We start from the raw sequence: 21,717 nt of genomic DNA, 5'->3' as shown, positions 1-21,717 counted from the left end.
TCTTTGTGTCTAACAGAGGAAATTATAATGGATGATATGTTTTCTCTCTGAGCTCAGGTGATTAGATGCATTTAGCACCAGAGGGAGAGCAGCCAGAGGGGGGAGCTCCAGGTCTTCAAGGAAGTTTCTCTGGCTTTCGTTTGGGTGAAGGCTACCACAGAGGGCTGAGCTCAGTCTTTTTGTTTCTGATTTGGGCCTTAAAGTATGTCTTGAGGTTAGTGGATAGATAGTAGGTCATAGTGCAGTCTACTATAAGTGGTTGGCTGGAAAAACAAACTAATTCAGCTTGAAGTCTGCAAGCTCTAGAGCTCTGTGTTGTGGTCTTTTGAATAATAAACTGTTACTTATAGGGCTCCTCTGGTAGTAAAATCGTTTAATAATTATCATAAAACAAATACAAAGTAATATTAAAATGTAAAAAGAACAATCCTGAATTTTTAAATAATTAATCTCACAAATCTCATTTGAAAAACTCTATTAGGGACAACATGAAACCTTCCAGTTCAAATGAGGCAATAGTTTCAATTGCTTCCAGCCTTTGCTTTTATCTTTGAAACGAGGCCACTCATCCTAACACCACTTCAGTGATAAAGCCAGAGGATCAGGCTTGAATAGCTGAATCTTTGTACTGAGAAACATAGATTTCATTCTGAAATAAATCGAAGTTTGGCCTTTCTGCCCTCTAATATTTTGTTTTAGCCCAGTGGCATAACTGGACTGAATTTAACCCCATAAATCATACTACATTCAGGTTAGCAGTGCTGCAGCTTTTCGTTTGTGGCAGCAAAAATAGACAAATTAATATTTAAGATTGAAGTGCATTAAACAGTGACATAGAGCAGGTGAGTATGCATGTATACCTGTCCGATATGCATGCTGGTATCACAGGTCAGAGGACGAGCAGATGTGAGGTCATTAGACCCCAGCAGTGTTGAGATGATGCCATTCCGGTCTACTTTCCTGATCATGGTACCATCCACAAAGTAGATGAACCCATTCTTATCCACAGCAATGCCTGTAATGTAGAGAGGGGGCAGATGTGACAGCTGCAAATAGACACACACTGCACCTGCAAACAGGCGAAACACAACTGGTACACATGTCACGCTTGCCCCTGTGGTTTCCAGGTCACTGAAGACGCGGCACTTAGTGAATAATTCACAATGTGCTTTTGGGTGGTGAATTATTCCTGAGCTAAGAGTGATGTTGAGTGCAAGTAATATTCAGGAAGCAGTTTTTTTTTATCTAGTCAGAGCTAAAACCAAGAGGAAAGGAACTGAACCCTCTGGCGCTCTGATCCAGTGAGGATCACAGGCCTCTCTGGTTCTTTCACAGAAATGTATGTGTCTGTGTGAACTACTTAATAGCTGGCTGTTGCTGTGTTGATAAGTTTAACTAAACCAATATTACTTTAATAGCAAAAAGAGTTTTTATGCTATTTGTGTGTGAGAGAGAGAACAGAAGTGTGTTGTGTTCAGCTAGTGTCCATATTGATTAGCGGGCGTTCAGTCTCTTTACCTTTGGGTCCCAGCAGTAGTGCCTCAGTGGCCTTGCCTCCATCCCCACATCGAGCCTCGTCAAACGGCAAACACTGCTCTCCGGTCCCTGCCACAACCTCTGCGTTCTGCAGCAGCTCTTTGGTTCCCGTCAGGGCTTTAGGCCTGAAGATCCGTCGTGAGTTGGTGTCCGAAACATACAGCTGACCTGTCATTGGGTCTGTTGCTAGGTAGTATCTATGTGCAGGATTGTTGCTAACAGGACAAAGGTAGAAATTTCACAATTACAAAAAGAGCAGTATAATATACTAGCACACAAAAACAGTCATGATTTATAAACAAACAGATACAGCAACAAATGAATGGGTGAATAAGCAATGCTTAAAGCAATGAATAACTGAACAGATTTAAGTTGGTGCAAGTTGACCGTAAACTATTATAGTCAGAAGTTAAAGGCCTACAGATGTATAGAACCGTGATCACTGATCACTAGCCATTGTGTTTATTGCTGAAGTGAATGTACTTGTTTGGCCCGGCCAGTTAGAGGGGAAAGGAGTTGAGCACTCTGTCAGAGTGAACCTAATGCATTATGACTGGAAATCACTATCGTATGACACAACCATAATGATGCCCACCAAACTGTCACATCCTTTCAATCATTTGCACTTCCCACCCGCACCCCTACGACAGAGGAAAAAGCCAGCAAGCAACATGAAGTGATGTATATGTTGAAAAAAATCAACAGCTCGTCGCACTGTTTCAATTAGAAGCGACTAAGGTCTAAGAATAGTACGCAGACACCTTGCAAGAGGGTTGGCTGACGGGCAGACCATTTTCGATATATATGTTTTGAAACAGATGCGGGCTGCTGTAGCTGAAGCGTCTGCTTTGTACAGTAACAATCTGCTAACTTTTATTTATATTTTAAAAAAGTTCTTGCTGTGTGATGCGGGGCTCCATGCTTAAACTGATCCTTTTTTTTTAGTTATTAGTTATTTGCTAAAATATTTGCTATTTGCCAAGACCTAGTGAGCTGTCTACGGAGGTAGGATTTTAAGGCATCATAGGCATGCTCCTGATGTGAAGGTCACCTAAGGTTCCTCAGCAAAGAAGCTCATTATGTTTTAGAGCAGATTTTAAGTGTTTACAGAAAAGAAATGAAAAGCAATATAAAGTAGATCTATAAAGCTTTCACATGTGCTAATTACACCGTTCATAATTTGAATCAGCATGCTTCCACCAACACAGACAAAGGGCTAAGAAGGTCTCAGGATGATGTTAGTTACTGTTGCTATGTGGCAGAGACACCACATCACACTTAGAGTAAATAAAGATCAAACAGGCTAAAACTAATATAGCATAAAACATTTCGCTGTGCCAAATGGAAACAAATGTGAGTTCTGGGAGTGAAGCGGCTTAGAGTTGGCTTGGTTTAAGGACACTGAGGTTTGGGGTCAATAATTTCCTAAGTTTATGAGGCTCTGTGGAGCATTAGGGTATATGGGCGTGCCTTGATGACACATACAGATGGGCCGAGACATCTGGGACAAGATGAAGACGAAGGCTAGCCATTAGGTGGCTTGTAATGTTCACCAGCCAGCAACAGTGGTTGTGAATTAATAACTCTTAGCACTTATTAATTCAGAGTCATTAATGCTTAATGGGCCATTTTTGTTTCTCAGAAACATTGAGAAATGTTGGCGGAAAAATTGACGTGTCTAAAAATACGCCTATTTAATTACTTTAACTCAACCATTTTGCCCACACACGGTGCAACCATATAGCGAAGTTGGCCTCTAATTCCATTTTAAATTATTTGGTAGGAGACAGAGAGGAATGGTTAGGATGTCCATGGGATTCCTAAATTTATCCCTGGTTGCAAATTTATTCAACAGGCTCTAATGGCTTTGGCTCACCCACTTCAAATTACTCGCATTTATTTCCATTCATGAGCTCCATACGTCTGCGATTAAACCCTACAGAGGTTTCGAAAAGAACTTAATGTAGGATATCAACATCTACTGCGCTCTGTACATCGCCCCTCAACTGGAACTATTCAAACATGTGTGGGATGATGAGGGCCTATTTGCAGTGTTTATCAGGAACTCCTGCTTGTCCAGGGCGGAGACATTTGGAGCAGTTAACTTAAGCATTGGAGACCTGTCAGGAGAGGTTTTTGTCCTGAATCCTTCCTGAGAAAACAGGTCTACACTAGTGTCAGCTAAAATGGACGTCTGTGTATTTTACTTAAGTCTTTTCTGACTGATTTGGCCACAGAATCAAAGCACAGACGAAATTCTAAAAACAAACTAGTTCTCTCTAAGCTACATGAGGTATCTTTTGTCTTTCTGGTTTATGCAGTATGCCACATTAAAATAAAATATTTTATTTGAGTTCTACATAAATGCCTCAGCTATGCTACCCTTATATCCACAAAAGTGGAGAAAGAGATTTCACAGAGCCAGACAAAAGAGCTGAAAGGAATTCTCATTGTGTTGGGAACTTCCCCATGGGATTTGTGATGTTGATATATAAACCACTGACATACTAAGATTGTGTTTGAAGACAAATTATAGCCATTATGTTGAATTATTCTAACGATTTTGTCAGGAATTCAGATCTGTTGTCATAACCTGTACAGTAGTGTTTCCAAGGGATCTACTGCATTCCTGCACCATCAACAAAAACATCTGAAGATCTCCTAAATATATAATGAAGCCCAAAGTCTAAGACCACATTGAAAACCTTGGCTATAAAAGGCAATTTAAAAACTGACCATCTGAGTTATTTGTATAAAAGTTCAGATTTCCTTCCATTGTACACATGGAATGCTTTTTGGAAGCTTTTAAAATTATGCTGGTTCACCTGATCAGGTTTGACACAAACATGTGGAAATCATGCAGCTAGTGTATGACAAATTTTTAGGTTTCACTTAAACTTAAATTGTTATGCTGATAATATATATATATATATATATATATATATATAACTAGTGGTCTTAGACTTTCAGACCTCAATGTATTAGAGATTCGGGCAATGAGCTTTAAAGCAAATTAATTATGTGACTTAAATAATACCAAGAAAATCAAACAAACTTTAAGAATTATCACAAAATGTCACTGATACGCCAATAAACATCTGAAGCAGATGACACATTTACGTTTACTTCTGATAGCATGCCACAACACTTATGGGGAGACAAACACTTGTATAAAGAATGGCCTGCAACCAGACTGAAAGGGGCTGTGCATCTGTGAGAGAGTTGGAATGGCTTACCTATGTCTGAAATCTTTATTTCTTAGGGTAGCAGAGGAAAAAAAGAGCAGAAATAAGAGAGATAAGAAAAGGAAGAGAGAGAGTAAAACAGCAGAAGCACATAAATCTTGTCAAGAAAGGGAAAAAAACAGGTGTGCATATATTAATCTCTCCTTCTCGCACATAGATGGGAAATAATGCAGCAAGACGGGCCTGTTAGCTGTACTTTGTCTTGTTTCTTAAACGGAGTTGGATATGTGAATATTCCACCTGGGAACTGAAGAGCAGTATGAGCTCACAGCACACGCTGAGGTTAACTGGCCCATAATAGCAAATTGATTGTGTCCCAGACAATGAAAAGCAATTCCTTAAACATTGCCTTTAGCCGCACAGAAGCCACGCTGTGAATATGTCCCACAGAGGACCACCATTTCATTTGCTTCATCCATGTGTTTTACGGCTTTAATGAAGGAATTTAATTTACAGGAGCAGCAGACGCACAAAGATGATACTGAAACCTGTTAAGTGCTGGGCCATTTATAGAGACCTCGTGTGAGCGCACATATGAGAGATTTTTGCGCGGGTATCAAGTTGGGGGCAGATGGAAGGAACGGAAGATGATAAGATAAGGTTAAAAATACAGTAAGTGTCAATGATAGAAAGACACAGGCAGGGAAAACATGAGATGGAAAATGAGAGGTGGCTAAAAGGACGAGACAGACGATTTAGGCCAAAAGAGAAAGGAACAAGAGATAAAGCAAGAGAGGAGATACGGTCATGTATCACCGCAATGGCTAAATGAGGTGCTGCAGGAGAGTGGAGAGTGACATGGAGGGCCCTCTAGGCCCCACCGAGTGTGAGGGAAGAATTTATGATCATTTCAGTGAGAGTCAATAAAAGACCCGAGACACGGCTCTGATTTCATATAGAGGAACCCTGAGAGCACTTTGAAAGAATATCTACGTGTCTCTTTCTCTGTGGATGTGTGAGCCCACTCTAGATCTAAGGAAAGGAAATGACAGGTCTCGACGTTTGAAAGAAAAGGGCACATGTGTTCACCTCATGCTTGTAATGTATCAGCTCTGCACTTCATGGTGTTTAGATTAGATCACACTGTGATCACAGTCAGGAGGGAATATACTTTGAATATTTCAGATAGTTTAGATTATTAAATCACTATCACCAGTTTCTTTTTTTAAACACATACTGAACAATCAAAACTATTATAGAGATGGAACATTTGACAGCTTTTTGGAGATATTTTCCTGTTAAAGAGAAAATGTCATCATTTACTAACCCTCATGTCACTCCAAATCTGAATGTGTTTGTATCCTCTGTGGAACGTAAAAGGAATTAATTGAATATTATGTGCAGACTTCTATTTTCCATACACTGAAAGTGAGTGGAGACTGGGGCTGTTGAGTTTAATTTGCCCAAAAAGAACAACTAGGGCATACAAAATAACTCCTTTCCATATATTTACATTTTAGCTTGCATTTAGAGATTCAAACATTTTAATACTAAAAATGCATTTTTTTTTTAATATTCACTTTGTGCTGCCAACAGTTGTATGCAAACTCCTAAATTATGAGATTTGAGTTTTTGAATGTCAACTGAAATTGAAATTAAACTAAGCCACAATAGATTTGGTGGCATATAAAATGCCCTGCAACCAACAAAATACAATTACATTTCAATGAAAGAACAAACATACTTAGAATCAACAGCTTCTTTAAATTATAAGCTTTACGGCTATATTATAAATCTCTGATTAATCTCTTTGAAGAAACAAAAACAACTTTGTTTAGTTGGCAGAAAAACTCTGAGAGATAAACACTGTTATTTCTCTGAGCTCAGTAAATAAACACAGACGCGCGCGCACACACAGCCTTTGATGTGGGCTGGACGAGCTCAATAGAAGGCTTGTGGTAGATGGGAATATGCATTTCTTCTTGGCTTAAGGGGGCAAGCGCACCAGTAATGAGTCACCCTTTACAGATGAGAACCCTGTAACTGTCAGCATGTTCCTCTCAGACCACATGAGCCTTACACTGGGCTGAGTGCCCCATATTACAGTCTAACGACACGCAGTGTTCATATCATTAGCACAAAGGCTACATTATATTGTTTTTTAATGTACTAGCTTGCGTTTCTTACCTCAACTCCATAACACTGGTAACGTTTCCAGAGGGAAAGATGCGTCTGATGTAGTTGAAGTCACCGACGAACAGGCTGCCATCAGATCCACAGGCGAGGGCCACTGGAGCCAACAGTTTGTTGCCATCAGCCTGGCCATTACAGCTGGGGCAGGAGATACTGCGCCTGCGCCCATTACCCATAATGGTGCTGATCACTGGAGGCTGCTGGGAGATGAAGACGTTCTCACCGTTGCCTTTGTACAGGATGCCTGCGGGACAGGAAGAGAGGGTTGTGAGGGTGAGCAACTGTATAGTATATCATCACGGAGCTGAATTTGGAAAGATGAAGAGGCAATTAAAAATGGCATGATCTAATGAATAGCCATAACAGTGATTCTGATGATGTAATGTTCATTTATGTGTTTGATATACAATAATCAACAGTTAGATCCAGTACTCTAATATGATTGGATACGTAAGTTCAAAAGGCTATGTTTGGAACATTACAGCTAGACTGCAAGTCTGTGTTGCTCTGTATATATGCATTATTATGTATACAGACCAACACAGACAAAACATTCACTGACAGCCTGTCTGGAAAATTGCAAACACAGACATGATGGTTTGTGTGTGTGTACCTGACAATCCCCCCTTCAGCAACCTGAGGATAGGCTGCGCTCAAGGCCAGAAATGCGATTGAACCTACAACCTTTCAGTTATCAGCCTGAATCTCAAACCATTAGACCACACCAAACCAATCAAACAATAATCAAAGAAAAAGAATGAGCCATAAAAATGTAATCAGTGATACCCATTTAGTGAATGAGAGGACAGTTTATCTATGCAGCATCTCATTACTGCTATAATAACCTATAAATTCCATGCACAACAAGAGATCTGTTTAGTTCATTTAGTATTCTACCTCTTTATCTATATCTTTGGCTAAATAGGATATTAAATTACTATTTTTATCTTTTTAATTAAATAAATTAGGCAGAAATAAACAAGGAAACCTATCAAATTGATATTACGAACAATTAGGAAAAAAGAACTGCTTCATATCTTACATATTAGCATTTCTTAAACAGTAATTAATTGTTGCTTTTGAATATTTTATTCTCAGATGTTTTTCACCTTAATGTAATGCTATCAAAGGGTGTTGCCGTTTTCAAACTGGTTCACAGAACCGTCTGGCATATAGTAATGTAGCATTCTGATAATTCACGTGCTAATATATTCAGCAGTGAGAAAAGGGAGCAATCTGGCAGAAGTTCAGAATCAATAAACAGCCCAAACACATGCTGCCAGAATGATTATATGGCACTGGCAACTTAAGTGAATCGATTAATCGAATCACATGATGAAATGACTGTTGGGTGCATCACAGTAAGTTTTAAAATATAAAAACTACATCAATATATATTTTTGTTTTTGTTCCCTCGTATTAGTTCCAAATGAAAAACGAATACTCATCCTCTCACACACTGTTAAAATGATTTCACAAACTGCTGTGGACTCTTCAGACTTTTGTAAACTTGTTTTAAGCTTTTGTTCTAAGAACATTTGCCTGTGAAAGCAGGTATAGCATTATTAATGTTAAATAAAAGCCAGTTAAGACTAACTGTCACCAAACTGTGCGTGAACAAGTCACTACCCATCGTGACTAAAGTTATTTCCTGTTTTTCTATCTGTGACTGCACCTCTTCAATTCTGAATCCAGGTAATACACCCCGGTTAATCCTATAACCACAGCAATTGTGAATTTGCGTGCCTGCAAGGTTGAGTATATGTGGGGGAAAAGCATGCATGAGAGTGTTTCTGATAGTTTCACTGTATATTTGTGTGTGTGCGTGCATGTTAAACACTGTGGAAATGCCACAGGGTGTGGGTTTGGGCTGTGTGATGAGCTCACTTGGCCCCAGGTTTGAATTTGATCGTCGATGTTGTGCTTTAATATTGTCCCTCAGGACATATTTTAATGGTGCACTAATAGCAACACCAGATTGACTAAAACCCACCAGACTCCACTGCTGCCCCATCATTTCCCTTATGCCCTTACCTTGTTCCTCCGACAGCAGCATTACTAGTACTGTTCACAGATTTTTCTTTTGTTTTATGAGAGGCTGGAATCGTATACTTACACCAGATACAAATGTGTAAATTGGTAAACGACAATAAGCAATGACAGTAACAATAAATTATGAAGTTAAAAGAGGAGAAAACATGCCCTCAAACATTTCGACAACTGTTACACGCTCTGGGAAATCTGAAAATTACTAACAGAAAAAGCTTACAAAAGTTCTTGTCAAATTTTTGAGAAACACGGTGACTGAAGCCTGTAACGGGCACGAAAGATCAAGCCTCAGGTTAGCAATAAGTAGAACACGGGGTCTTTTATCAGGCCCTAGAGTGGAAAAAAAAGGTATGAAGAGTTTTTTGATCTTTTTTTAATGCTGGTTAGGATCAAGGGGGCACCAGGAGAGGAGGGTCAGCAGGAACCATCACTAAAGCGTGCATTTATAGACAGAAATATCTTCATGATTTATGAAAGGGAACTGCAAAATGTTGGAGGAGGGAAGACAAGCATCAGCGCCGATGTGCTCACTGGCACATTCACATTTGGTAAATGAGCATGTCTGTTTGTTGACGTCTAACTCTCCACTAATAGGTTCTAATAAAAATACCTTCCAAATAGTTAAGTCTATGTAACATTATCATATTTTAAAAATATGAGTCAGCAAGCCTTTGAAATTGTAATAAATGTGCAGCTATGGTCAATAAGGAATTTACAAGCTATTGAATAGCTACCTGCTTTCACGATGAAAGAAACATTAAATTTTAACAACCAGTTTTGAAATGTAAAGTGTGTTGAAAGAGCATGTTGCTTCAGCATGTTTTCTCCATTCATCTGAGCAGGTCAATACTGCATAAATGTAACACAGCACTACAGTAAAACTGTTCATTTAGCAAACAGAAACCAGGGAATCCTTAAATACAAGATGCACTACCCCACAAGAAACTCAAAATATCTGGCCTGACACTTATGAAAGCCCAATTTGAAAATGTTAAAAGGAAAAAGATAAAATATTCTATACTCCCATTGTCAGGCAGAGTTTACATTCACATTCATATTCTTAGCAGATGCACACAAATCACATTAAATGGCAAGAACCAGCACAGAGAGCTGAGGATACATGACACCTGCTAAGCTAGGCCTCAGAATTTCATACAGCGTGCTGAATTTAATGGTGTTGCTGGCTCTCAGTTCCCATAGAGAAAGCAAACAAGACAGAGAGAGAGAATGGAGACAGAGGGCATCAGGGAGAGACCAGCGATTCGTAGACGGAGCAGAAATAACGTGCCACCACAAACCGCTGTCATCCACTGTGAGTGCTCAAATTAGAGTCCACCACAAGTCTCCTGTCAACTGTGAACTCCACTAACTTCCTACTGCCTTCTCAGCACAAGCCCTCCACCCAGAAGGAGAGAGAGAAGTTGTGTTGCAAAACCTAGCTGCTACGCTGCCTACATCAGAACCGTCACGGAACCTCAGAAGTGTCCGATTCGGAATGCTCTACATCGGCAGCAACTTGTATGCCACACAAATAGCACTACGCACTGGAGAGACTCGACTCAACTGGTTCCAATATAGTGCGAAGCATGAAAATACACAACTCGCACAAAGATTGTCGCATTACAGTAATGAAACCCACACCGCACCTGTTTGATCTGCCGTATGAGGGCTTGGAAATGCAAGCGGATGTAGTACACCCACATGCACAACAATGAATGTCTTCAATTAGACATATACAGATCATGTCGGGCCCCAAATTGAGAACGGCTCACGATGTGGGATGTGCTGGATTATTCATGGACATCAGCAGGAACTTGTGTGACAAATAAATAGCACTATGCACTGCAGAGACTTGACTCAACTGGTTTTAGTATAGTCTGTAGCATGAAAATACACAGCTCATTTGAAAAAACAGGTAACTCCATTTTTATTGTGAATTCTACGTAAAATCAATCAAAGTGCAGTTGGGTTGTTTTGATTAAGAAATAATAACTCAAATACAGGTAACTTACAAAATAAAAATTAATTGAAAATATGTTTTTATATATTAAAAGTTTGTTAGCAAAAGCTGATAACTCCAACAGTGTTTTTTTGGCAAAAGCAGGTTACTCCACATTTCATGTTTCACAGTTTAACAAAAACACTTGTTTAATCTTTGTAATCTGCTCAGCTGACAATGTAGAGTTCGTAATCTCCTCAGCTGACAATGTAGATGCCTGACAAACTTTGTTGTTGTGATTACACGCAATACAGGGAGCAGCTTTTCCCTCACCATTGTAACGTGCTGCTTTTGCAAGGTATAGTGAAAAGGTTTCAGCTTTTGTTTCCTTTTATGCCTTGAAGAAGAAATCACAGGCTCATCAAGTTTGTCAAAATTATCCATCCTCGATAACTTTTAGTCAGCTTTGACAAAACTCCTCTCAGCTAGCACTTCTTTTTGAACTGACTTGCAGCCTTGTCATCTGACGTGAATACGCTTGTTGGCTTATGCTGTAAAACGTGACCTCGGGATGCCTTGAAAGTCTCAGATCGCGCTATATGTGGAGAATAAGGCAGTCAGTTCATTTTTTAAAGATGCCGTTTATCGGTTTTTGCAAATGAACTCATTTTAATTACACCGAGCAATTTTTATCAATGTGAATGAAATATACATTTACTTCTAATTAATAATTCCCTTGCCTTCTTCTGTGTAGTCAGCTCACTGTTTTGGAACAGCGCAAGACTGTGCGTCCAAAACACAGAAAATGTGAGCATCTGTGTGCGATTTTTGGAGAGGAAGACTGTTTGCTTTGCGCACATGCGTTATAAGACTGGACAGAACCAAAGACATTTAAGAGAGTAAGAGGATGTGTTCTTACACACACCAAGTCAAAGTGTGCAGGTGAACTCAAAGTGTCCAAGTCAATAGAATGTTTTCTGAAAGCGTCCTTGCGAACACAGTTAGCTGCTTTTTGGGAGTTGCTTTGAAAACGGCGGGGTGTTCGAGACTGGGGTTGGGGGGGGGGGTCTTCAAAGCTGCACTTCAGAGGATGACTTCATGCGGTGCGCGCTAAATTATTCACATCGGGCAGCGTGCTGGAATTCTGCATCTAGCTCCTCTGTGCGCTAATTATGAGTGATATCAATGACGCCATCTTAAGCCCCCTCTCGGGTGTGCTTGGGCACCGGTCCACACAGCAGCCGCATCGTGGTCTAAACGTCCCCATAAATCTCAATATACCTCCTCCTCTGATCAACCACCCACCATCGATTAAGCCATTGAGCGAGGGATTGGCCGGAAGAGTGAGAGGGATGGAGGTACGTAGACGGAAGGCTGCTTTCTGAAGTACTTTTAGGCTACTCTGTAGCGATGCTCCACTAACAAAGACAAATTGGACAAGGAAGGCTCGTTGGCCCTGGGAGAGACCCACGACCTTGACTTCAAACTGAGCTTCTCCGAGGGAGGTCGCTTCAGATATACACACACACGAAAACACATTTTCAATGGCCAATCGGAGCCATGCGCACTGGTCACTCTTTCACGCAAATTACTTGCGGTCGCATTACAGTAATGAAACCCACTCCACACCTGTTTGATCTGCCGTATGTGGGCTTGGAAATAATAGTGCGAGCGGATGTACATACACCCACACGCACAACAACGAATGTCTTCAATTACACACACACAGATTATGACTAGCCCCAGATTGTTAACGGCTCTTGACGTGGGACGTGCTGGATTATTCATTCAGGCATGCAGAGAGACAGCCCTCAGCTCATAATGATTTTGTGTACTTGTTCCTTTGATATGCGTGATGTGTGTTTATATAAAAATCTGACAAAAGGGGACAGGTTATGAGGAAAGCAGTGATTTGTCAATAAAAGGCTGAATTGGAGTTTATAGCTGCTGTGTTTATGCTGGGTCAGAAACTGGATGAGATAGAGCTGAAGCTGTAGCCTACTCAATTTTCTTCCATTTACGCCTCACAAACCATCTGTCACTGCCTCCTTTTCTTTCTCTCAGTGTACCATTTAATGTCTTGTGTTCTACTCCACTTCTTTTGTCTCAACAACTCTCCTTCAATCTCTCCGTCTTAAGACAATGCTTATTTTTTCCTCTCTTTTGTTAGAATCTGATAACTCTGCAAATATTTGCGAGATATATTTAAATAAGAATTGTATCAGACTGAAAACTGTGTCGCTTTATATATATATATATATATATATATATATATAAAAAGTCCTTTATGTATTGGTTTTCTAAACTTTTGATTCCAGGCTTTTGGTATTTTAAAGCAATACATCATATCTCAAAGGATTTGTTTATCTTCGCAGTCATAGCCACTGTGTCAGCTAATTTGAAAAATACATAAAAACTGTATGGAAAAGCAACCATAAATCTTTGTGGAGCCGCGTGAAGTGCGTGTGGGTGTGTGTGTGTAGAGAGAGTGCGATCAGTGGTCATCGAGTATTACCAAAATCAATTTAATTTAATCATTTTGCGTCTCCTGTGTGTTCATTTCTCACATCTCTCTGCCATTTTTTTGTCATTAATATTTCATGAACTTCTTCCCGACAGGTCCAAAGTCAATTTGAATAATGGGAAAACAGTGTGTTTAGAGTCAGGACAAAACTAGTAATAAGCAGGTGATGCTCTTTATTTTTTTTATTTTTTGGTCCAGAGTGTCTGTACCACACATGCAGCACAGCAGAAAAAAACAAGGAGCAAATCTGCGAACATGCTTTCCATCAATCACACACTCTGTCTTTGAAGATTTCCTGACTGGAAGTAATTGCAGTCCCAAAGAGAGGTGTCTGAATCTCTCTCCCTGACCTCCTGCTGTTAGGTGGAAGGAGGGGAGGTACAGTGGCTGAGCACTGACAGAGGCTGATAAGGGCAGATGAAAGGAATCAGAGGCTGAGATGGCGAGAGAGAACGAGAGAGGATGCAGGTAAGCCCCGCAGGCTGTGGTGGTCCACATCAGAGAGCGAGGTGCGCTTGGCTCATGTAGCCAGATTCAAAGTTGCATTACATGCCTGCACATGACTAAAGCTGAACTCAATGGGATTTAGAAAGGGCAGTAAAGTCTAGCGTGGCTGAATTTGCGGTGTCGGAGTGTGTGAGCGCTTGTGTGTGTGTGAGGTGAGAGGCAAACGTGGGTGCAGCGGCCTTCAGGTGAAAAAGAGACAGAGGGATGGAAAGATGTCAAAATGCGATTACACCACTTTCATGTGTATGTGTGTACGCGTGTGGTAAAGAAGGTTAGAGTGGAACACATATAAATACATATATATATATATATGTATATATATATATGTGCACATTAAGGCAGCAGGTGGTAGTGGAAGTGGGAGGGCTCTCCATAAGCAAGGGGATTCTGTGAATGAACTCTTTAAGATAGCATGCCTGACTGGAGCCTGTACTAGCTGTGGCATGTGAACATCCAAAGATGAACACAAACACAGACTTCCCAAGCCTTATCAGAGCCCACAGGTCAAGACAGAGAGGGGGAGAAAAGGAGGGGACTTGGCATTACTGTAAAAGAAAAAATTCTCTGAAAGATTCTCTGCCTGCTTGAGAATCTTCATAGATGATGACTAATAAATGAAAGACTAACTAACCACTATGATGCATGCACAGTAAGTTCGGAGAACTCACGTACATTCTCTGGGTAAAAGAAGATATACAAATTTTAGTATGGGGATTTTTTATATCTTACCAATGTATATGTGCTTAGATTAATAATGTCTTTATGATGATTTTTACATAGTATTATATGTAGCAACCATATATACAAAAATCTGTATGTTTATATATGTTTCTGTAATAAATGTTTTAAATGCATGTCTATTGTTGGAGCAGCATATCGACATGTAACGCGATTGAGCTTCTGATGACCAGAGTTCGACTCCTTAACTTAAGGACCTTTCCCAATCCCACCCCACTCTCTCCACCACTTCACTTGCTGTCTGTCTATACTGTCCTATCATGTTAATATATGAAGTTGTTCCAAATTCTAATAGGTCATATATACTTACATATGGCAATATATTTCACATATGGAAATCTAATAAATGTACATATATTTCATCTGCTGTATGGGGGATCCTGCAGTCCTCCTCCACACTGAGCATATAATAGCCGCTATGGGGATGAACACCTTTCTGAAGTCGAAAAAGCAAATGGGATATCTTAAAATCTTGTGGATTTCATGGACACGAGTTGACCATTGCAAATGCACATCAAGTGAGGCATTGGGACAAGGCGTTTGACTTGCCAGTTGTGGCAATATAAAATCAGCCCCGGTAGATGCCAGTGCAAATACTTTATTAATATTTATTACACTGCACTTTGGAATACTTGATTCTGATTATTCAATCACCGAATTGTGCGGTCAAATACTTTTGTATAGTGATCGATAAACTGTATAATTGGCAAAGTTTCCTACACAGCTGTGCTAGTCTCATATTTCCAGTTCCTGTTGGGTCCTGATTAGTCTCGGCCTCAGACGTCACGCCCACGGACCGTTGGCTAAACGTCTGATGCATATGGGACACAAAAGTGGAAACACTTCAGGAGTGTCGAAGTCGTCATCGGATTGGTTGAATTCTACAGGATTTCCGGGAGACGTGCGTGTCACGTTCTTTAACGTTCCGTCTGGAAACAAAGATGCCGTGACGCCAAACCCCCTCACGAAAGAAGAAAGCCATAGTGTTTACAACTGTGACGACGAGCGCTTATCAGGATCAGCTAAACGCTGGAGTTTCAAAAGTATGTGAAAAATTAAAAGTTCGCAGCATAGAATCTTTAAAATACGTCTGAGAGTTTTACACACCGGTCTGTTATTGTGGTGACATTTCCACGCCCCGAAACGTAACGCTGAACGAAACGAACTGTGATTGGTTGGTTGACATGTCGGTCAAACGGCCTCATGGGTGGGGCCTTGGCCAATGAAAGCTGCCATGGATTCACGACTACACGAGATTAGGTCCTGATCAACCTGTCTTGGTTTATTTAGCGATAATGACCGGCTGACTGTAGATTTACTTAGTTCCTTTAGAAAAGGCTGTGAATGTGAACAGATGGAGGACGCTAAAATAGTGCGAGTGTGTGTTTTAGTTTGTGGCTGGGCGTTGTCTGGATGTAAGCATGCATGTGTTTTCCCCGTGAGACAGCATGAAAAGTGTGGTGACAGGGTGAGGTCACCAGAGACGGGAAGCTAATGCAAACAAACACTCCTACACTTAACCAAACCCCAGAGGATATTACTGTAGGTCTTATTACTCTGTACCTTTCATTATAACTAGACAAGAATATAGATACACTGAAAGACTCTCAGGCCTAAAGCTTGGAGCTACACACATTTCAGATGGACACTTACAATTACATACGTTGTAGCTCCCTCGCCGCACACACTAAACGTTCAACATTTATGGACCTGGATAGCTACTATTAATTTCTATTAGACTATTGCAGCCATTTTGAGACTACTGACAGTAATAAGTGCTCTCAAATGACATTGTGTTGCTCTGAAAGGGTGATGGGAGACAGAGCCTCCTTCCACTAAATATTGTACAGGGTAAGAGTTACCTAAAATGTTATAACGGCAACAACAACATTATTATTATTTTATATAATAATTAATATGACAATATTATAATTACTATTTATAGATTAAAATGCATTAATATTTTTAATTATCTTTTATTTTCAAATAAAAAATAATTTTATATAATTTTCATGTTTTATTTTAGTTTTAATTTTTTACTTTTGTCATGTGCTTTTGTAATTTTTTTATGTTTTTATTTAGATAATTTTTTCAGATTTAATTTGACATTTTTTAAAAATGAAAATGTATTTTCAGTTAGTTGCAAATGTATGTAAATTGCAAATGTTTATGTAATATTTATATATGGTATTTTGTTTCAGCATCTCAAATAACACTGATTTTTAATAGTTAACAATACAGCAGCACATTTATTATTATTATTAAGAAGCCTTAGAAATCTAACTGGCTTGAACTGTGGAACTAAGGATCCACAATCATGAATCAATGACATCCAACAGAGCTTGAATGACCTGCAGCAGTGCATTCTGGGATGCTCTAGGTGGGACAGGTGCTTTACTAATCAGACAGTTGGATATGCTAGGGATCAGGAGGTATAGGGGCTGGTGGGTAGAGGGGGGGAAGCAAGGGCAGCAGGCATGGAGAGGAGATGAAAGAACGCTGGAATTTGTATGGACAGATGGCTCTCAGCCAGTGAAGTAAAAGAGGGCTTAGTGTCACTCAAGATGCCAACAACAACAAAAAGAGAGTCTGGACAACTAGTGGCTCATTTTTCCCCCCTGTGAATGCTATAGAAAGTGCAGCATTTACGTTACAAAGAAACAAAGCTGCATCAGAGTTAGAACCTATAAATAAACAAAGTAAACATTCAAAAAACAACATGCCTGTGCACTCATAAAATAGAGAAGCTATCCAAATCATTGCACAAAAGTTAAATGAAGTTAAACTCTCTGCTTTAAGATGGTGCCGAGTATGGCTGTCGTGGTGTGGAACGCTCCCATTCTTTTACTGTTTTCGTTTGTTTGTTCTGTGTTTAGTCATTCTCTTAGTTTTACCAGAGACGAACTACTGGACATAAGGCAACACACACCAGACAATTTTTTCTTGGTTTTTGATTATTCAGACGCTTTGTTGGATGTTTTGGTCGGAGGGGCAGCGGTCCTAGTCAAACGCGCGCTCAGACGGAAAAGAGGGAAATGCGCCTGACACGCTGGTTAAGCTCCGCAAACTGCGCTCCCTAGTATCCATCTAGCAAATCTCCATTCCCTTCCTAACAAAATGGGTGAACAACATCTCCTCACCCGCACAAACAAGGACTTTTCAAAATCTGCTGCATTGTGCTTCACTGAAACCTGGCTGAGTGAAGCCATTCCGGACAACGCACTTCATCTGCCGGGCTACCAGCTGTTCAGAGCGGATCGCATCGCGGAGTTAACGGGGAAAACGAGAGGTGGTGGACTATGTTTTTACATAAATGAAGGTTGGTTTTCAGACGTAACAACTCTGAAGAAGATGTGCTCTTCTAATTTAGAGGCGCTCTTCATAAACTGTAAACTGTTCTATTCTCCCCGGGAGTTTTCCTTTTTCATTCTCATGAATGTGTACGTGCCTTCAGACGCGTGCGTGAGCGCCGCGATGCAACAGCTGGCCAAACAAATAACTGAAATGGAACAAAGGTACCTGGACTCTCTTTTAATTATTGGAAATTTTAACAAAGCAAATCTCTCCCGTGAACTGCCAAAATACAGAGAGCACGTTACATGTCCCACCAGAGACAGTAATATATTGGATCACTGTTACACAACAATTAAGGATGCATATCACTCTGTTCCACGGGCAGCTTTGGGGCTCTCTGATCACTGTTTGGTTCATCTTATACCGACCTACAGCCAGAAACTGAAATCAGCCAAACCTGTATTAAGGACTGTTAAAAGATGGACTAATGAAGCAGAGCGGGATTTACATGCCTGTTTTGACCTCGCTGATTGGAGTGTTTTTGAAGCTGCTGCCACCGATCTGGACAAGCTCATGGACACTGTAACTTAATATATCAGTTTCTGTGAGGATATGTGCATCCCCACCAGGACATTCTTATCATTCAATAATGATAAACCGTGGTTTACAGGGAAACTCAAACAGCTTTGTCACGTCAAAGAGAATGCTTACAGAAGTGGGGATAAAGTCTTGTATAACCAGGCCAGGAACAGACTAACAAAGCAGATCAGAGTGGCTAAAAAGAACTACTCTGAAAAGCTGAGAAAACAGTTTTCAGCCAACGATCCGGCGTCAGTATGGACCGGTCTGAAAAACATCACCTTGTACAAGACACCACCCCCACAGTCTGTGGAGAATCAACAACTGGCTGATGATCTGAATGTGTTTTACTGTCGATTTGAAAAGGCTAGACTGACACCCAGCACCCGCTCTGATCTGCACTTCACACATTCACCTACCCTCCCTGCAACCCCCCTCCCTCCCTCCCCCACCATTCAACCTGCGCCTAAGGTCTGTGTAGAGGATGTGAACCGGGTCTTCAGGAAGCAGAAATCTAAGAAAACTTCAGGCCCAGACAGTGTTTCACCTGCCTGTCTTAAAGTCTGTGCTGACCAACTGGCCCCCGTCTTCACACAGATCTTCAACAAATCACTGGCGCTGAGTGAATTTCCCTGCTGCTTCAAACACTCCACCATCATTCCGGGTCCCCAAAAAACTCAAAATCACTGGACTTAATGACTACAGACCTGTCGCTCTCACGTCTGTGGTCATAAAGACATTTGAGCGACTGGTCCTGGCCTACCTGAAGGACATCACTGGACCCTTGCTGGACCCATCCTGCAACACCTTGACAAAACTGGGAATTACGCAAGGATCTTATTTGTGTACTTCAGTTCGGCCTTCAATACCATCATGCCTGACCTTCTCTCAGACAATCTGACCCAGCTCTCCGTGCCCACCTCCATCTGTCAGTGGATCACCAGCTTCCTGACAGACAGGCAGCAGCTAGTGAGGCTGGGCAAACTCACATCCAGGACTCTCACGATCAGCACTGGTGCCCCTCAGGGATGTGTGCTCTCCCCACTGCTCCTCTCCCTGTATACAAATGACTGCACTTCAAAGGTCTGCACCCCTCTGTCAAGCTCCTGAAGTTTGCAGACGACACTACAGTCATCGGCCTCATCAAGGACGGAGACGAGTCTGCTTACAGACAGGAGGATGAGCAGCTGGCTGTCTGGTGCAGTCTTAACAACCTGGAGCTAAACACTCTCAAAACTTTGGAGATGATGGACTTCAGGAGGAACCCCCCTGCACTCTCCCCACTCACCATCATGAACAGCACTTTGACTGCAGTGGAGTCATTCAGGTTCCTGGGCAACACCATCTCTCAGGACCTGAGGTGGGACAATCACATTGACTCTATTGTGAAAAAGGCCCAGCATAGGCTGTATTTCCTCCGCCAGCTGAGGAAGTTCAACCTGCCACAGGAACTGCTGAAACAGTTATACTCGGCCATCACTGAGTCTGTCCTGTGTTCATCTATAACTGTTTGGTTTGGTTCAGCAACCAAAACAGACATCAGAAGACTACAACAGACGTTGCCCTCCGGCCGGCGCTACAGAGCGCTGTGCACCAAAACAACGTTTTTTCCCCCAGGCCATATCGCACCTGAACAACACATAACACACCTCAGTACCGCACATCTGTAAATAACTCATTAAACCTTCATATAGCACATATGCACATTCACAGTTCTGTCTATGGACATTTTTCCTTCTTCTGTATATTTTTATTACTATTGTTATTTATAATTTATTGTCCATTCTCTCATTTTATGTATGTCTGCACTTTGTTTGTATTTTCTGTACCGGAAGCTCCTAACACCAAGACAAATTGGCAATAAAGCTCTTTCTGATTCTGAAAGTTAATTGTTTCTAACAGAATAAAGACTATTTACCATTTCCTACCAGTCACTGCAAATTAATTTGAATCAGTGTATGAAAATATTACTGGCATCTCATCATGCCATATTGCCTGTGGGATGTGTTCTCCCACACAGACAGACAGGTCAGATTATTCTGACATGTGATGAGCGCTTGATGACTGCTCAAATCATTATTTATTTTCGTTGATTATTTTGTCTCAGTTAGCTTCTGAACCTTTGTTTTTAGTTTTATTTGTTTAGTTTGTTTCAGTTCATTCCAGTTTACGCTGTTTTTAATCCATCAGTTTTCATTTTTGTTTTAGATTCTGATAACCCTGACAGAAGAAATGGAGGAGAACAATGCCTTAAGTTGATTTATTAATGATTGTATCTATGTTAAACACATACTGTATCTATAATGTATATTACACTCACTCTCGGATTTAGTTAAACTGACTAGTACAATTTCTCAATGCCCTCTGTCTCGCTCCGGAGATTTCATTTCCACAATCATTATGTTGGACTGGGCATGCTCACATACCTCCATCAGAGGCTCACTTCATTGGGTAATTTATGGCCTGCCCGCATGGATTCACCAGCTCCCAGCTGTCCACCACTGTCTGCTGCTGTCCCAGAGAGGAACAGATTTTTTGCTTCTCTTACTTTTTTTATGAGTGACTAAAATCAGCTCTTTTTCTATGTCAGATCTCACATAATGCTGTGAAAAGACTGTGCTCTCTCTCTCTTTATATATATTTTCCAGGACACGTGAAGAAATACCATATAAGACTAGGGCTGGGTAAAAAATATCGATATCTCGATATTAATCGATTCTCATTTTTATGGAATGATATCGATTCTTAAATCCCAAGAATCGATTAGTCTTGCCCAGGGTTCCTCAATTAGTTTTCGCCGAGGGCCGAATTCTGCCAACAATATCAAGCCAAGGGCTAAAATAATCACAAGATGGTCACAAGATGAATATTTTTTCCCCAGCAGTATGTTTTATTCAAACAATTACAAACATTTTTGCATTTAGATACAGAAGAACTTTGAATATTAAAAACAAATGAACAAACAAAAAATCTGGATCTCCATGTCTACCATGCAAATCAACTGTTCCTGCTCATTCCCAGACTGGATCTCTTCTCTCCAATTTCCCTAATTGCAGTTTCAATTATTACATTTGTCAGTATTAATCTTTTTATACTTAGATTTTTTTGGGATCAAACTGCAACACCGTGTGTCCCAACCAGGCGCAACGCGATAAAAAGTATATTTTACATGT

The 21,717-nt window shown here is 40.6% G+C and overlaps 1 protein-coding gene across 8 annotated transcripts in view; it reads right to left on the bottom strand.

Annotated features, from left to right (window-relative positions):
• The window catches only part of tenm3 (teneurin transmembrane protein 3), a 297,565-nt gene that overhangs the window by 11,517 nt on the left and 264,331 nt on the right, over positions 1-21,717 (bottom strand). For 6 of the 8 annotated variants that reach the window (XM_016463794.1, XM_016463787.1, XM_016463810.1 and 3 more), the window contains 4 exons: positions 6,909-7,158; positions 4,773-4,793; positions 1,519-1,751; positions 861-1,015 (listed from right to left, as the gene is read on the bottom strand). In XM_016463794.1, coding sequence (XP_016319280.1) covers positions 861-1,015; positions 1,519-1,751; positions 4,773-4,793; positions 6,909-7,158 — 659 coding nt within the window. The remainder of the gene's footprint in view (positions 1-860; positions 1,016-1,518; positions 1,752-4,772; positions 4,794-6,908; positions 7,159-21,717) is intronic. The other 2 variants (XM_016463801.1, XM_016463813.1) reach the window with 1 other exon arrangement.

The sequence above is a fragment of the Sinocyclocheilus anshuiensis genome, unplaced genomic scaffold, assembly GCF_001515605.1.
Source record: "Sinocyclocheilus anshuiensis isolate Anshui unplaced genomic scaffold, SAMN03320099.WGS_v1.1 scaffold145, whole genome shotgun sequence".
Taxonomy (NCBI): domain Eukaryota; kingdom Metazoa; phylum Chordata; class Actinopteri; order Cypriniformes; family Cyprinidae; genus Sinocyclocheilus; species Sinocyclocheilus anshuiensis.
This window is presented reverse-complemented; position numbering and strand designations above follow the sequence as displayed.